The sequence below is a fragment of the Laccaria bicolor genome, genomic scaffold (genome assembly GCF_000143565.1).
Source record: "Laccaria bicolor S238N-H82 LACBIscaffold_772 genomic scaffold, whole genome shotgun sequence".
Classification (NCBI taxonomy): Eukaryota; Fungi; Basidiomycota; class Agaricomycetes; order Agaricales; family Hydnangiaceae; genus Laccaria; species Laccaria bicolor.
The window spans coordinates 1-2,020 of NW_001890479.1; the positions used below are offsets into that span (position 1 = coordinate 1).

At 48.1% G+C, this 2,020-nt stretch overlaps 1 protein-coding gene across 1 annotated transcript; it reads right to left on the reverse strand.

The window, feature by feature from the left end:
* Nucleotides 1-24: 24 nt before the first annotated feature.
* LACBIDRAFT_336345 (uncharacterized protein) lies at nt 25-1,873 on the reverse strand (the record flags this gene model as incomplete). The annotated part of the gene is made up of 6 exons (XM_001891298.1): nt 25-946; nt 1,107-1,160; nt 1,229-1,278; nt 1,340-1,370; nt 1,596-1,605; nt 1,859-1,873. Coding segments are annotated over 6 exons (1,080 nt in total), but the record flags the coding sequence as incomplete, so codon positions are not given.
* Between the last annotated feature and the right edge of the window lie 147 nt (nt 1,874-2,020).

Below are 2,020 nucleotides of genomic sequence, written 5' to 3' on the forward strand. Positions count from 1 at the left end.
GCGGTCGACTCTGAGGATCCCCACATCGTTTTCGTTGACCTCCACCACCACATCGTTTCCGACATGGCTAATTCCCTTGGTATCGTGCCCCATAGAACCAGGTTCGAGCTTGGCATGAAACCAGTCACTCATTCTGACAAGGCGGCTTCGATGAAGCCTGAATTGGGTATTCTTGATCTTCACAATGATATTCCCATCGAGATACCAATGTGTTTCGTGTTTGGCGACAAGCCGGACTTTCCGCGCACGCTTGGCGGAACGAAAATCATCTGAGCCACTTGAGCGTTTACCACAGGGACTGACAGCAGTGGGGTCGGCAGTATCGGAGGGTGAGGCAGGTATTTCAATCGGCGCGGCGAGACTACCAGGCCTGGGTTTTTGAGCTCGAGGGGTGATCGGAACCAGAGGTCGAGGTTTCCTTTTTACGGATACGGATACAGATGTGGAATCGGAGGATGCTGCGAAAGCGAAATCCATTTCCTGCGGCTCCTCTTCCTTGACTTTAGGTATCTCGTCGTTGTCAAACTGGTCTACCTCTTGTTTTGCGTCATCGGGCTCTTCATCATCACGCTCGTCCGCGCTATTCTCCGTCCCACCAACCGTAGGGTCTTCCAAACTCGATTCTCGCCCTACTTCAGTTCCCCTCCCTTCCTCTGCGATGTGTTTAGGGGTCGGCACGGCGCCTCCTCGCTTGCCCTGGCTCTGCTGCTGCGAAGAGCGCGTCCGAATATCGCCGAGAAGCTGCTGAATGGTAGGAATCAGCTCCTCGTCGTCCGTTTCGTCCAACAGAGGAATGTCGGCTACATCCGCTGCCTGAGCGATGTCAGGGGTCATTGTAGGAGAAAGTGTTGGGAAAGGTTGTGATTGCGGCCGCGATACTGGAGACTTTGCGAGAATTTTACGCTCTGGTTGCCAGTCGGACCTCTCAGGTGAAGATGAGCTCATGCTACAGTTTCTAGATTCCATTTCAGATGGCAAAGAGACGGATTTGCGTAATATCGAACCTGTGACGAACATCAAGGATGATATGCAAAAGTTGGTATGTTGAAGCTAAATTTGGAATCAGTTTATAAGCGATAGAAGCGATAGACACATTACGAGCATACCGTTCTGGGCTCTTGTTGTACTGCTGTGCGTTTGAAGGGAAAAAAAGATAGGTACTACGTAGTCACCTTCACGTGTTTCGTGTCACGCGTTTACATTTACAACGCGTTCACAAACAACTTACAACGTAAAAAGTACAGACGTTGAGTCACAAGTGAAGCCCAATATATCACCCTAGTTAACCGTTCTTTTGAATGTTATGGGGGAAAAAAAACATAAAACAAAGGCTGCTTACAGTAACAGTCGCATTGAGTGCGCGTTGTTGTCTGGGAACAAGTACAATACTACTGTCACGACTGTTGTTTCTCATTCAGCTGAGAGCTGACTTTATTATAATCGGTTGTTATTCCCAACATGTGAAAGGGCGAGTACAGGATTACGATGTATTATTCCGCATCACTCCGTAAGACTAAATTTGGCAAAAAAAAGGCTGTATCCAGCCCAGCATTCTAAATCAAATCGAGTCGTGGCTGCGCACGTACATTACTTACAACAGCAATTCTATAAATCACGCGAGCGATCCTTGTTAGAGTCAGATAAGGGGAAGTAACCGGAAACCACGAGTTTTTAACAGCTTCAACAACCTTCAAATACTTCCCAATAACCCCCCCAAACTTCAGGAGAAAGCCATGAGATCGCGTAAGATGTATGCTTTGCACTTCATCAGGAAAGCGAGTGAATATCATTAGAAACATCACAAAACCAAAACCAACGAGGAAAAAACGACAGCTACCCCAGTACGCAGACGGCGTACCAGTACCAATCCGACCTGCACCAACGTCCAAGTCGGGAATCGCCAGAGAGAACAAAATAATACAACTTCTTAAAGCAGATTCATGGATCACCGGGGTTCACCCGACCAACGTCCGTTGCCGTGGCTGCGACAAGGAGATACAACTTGACAGAAGAAGACGAT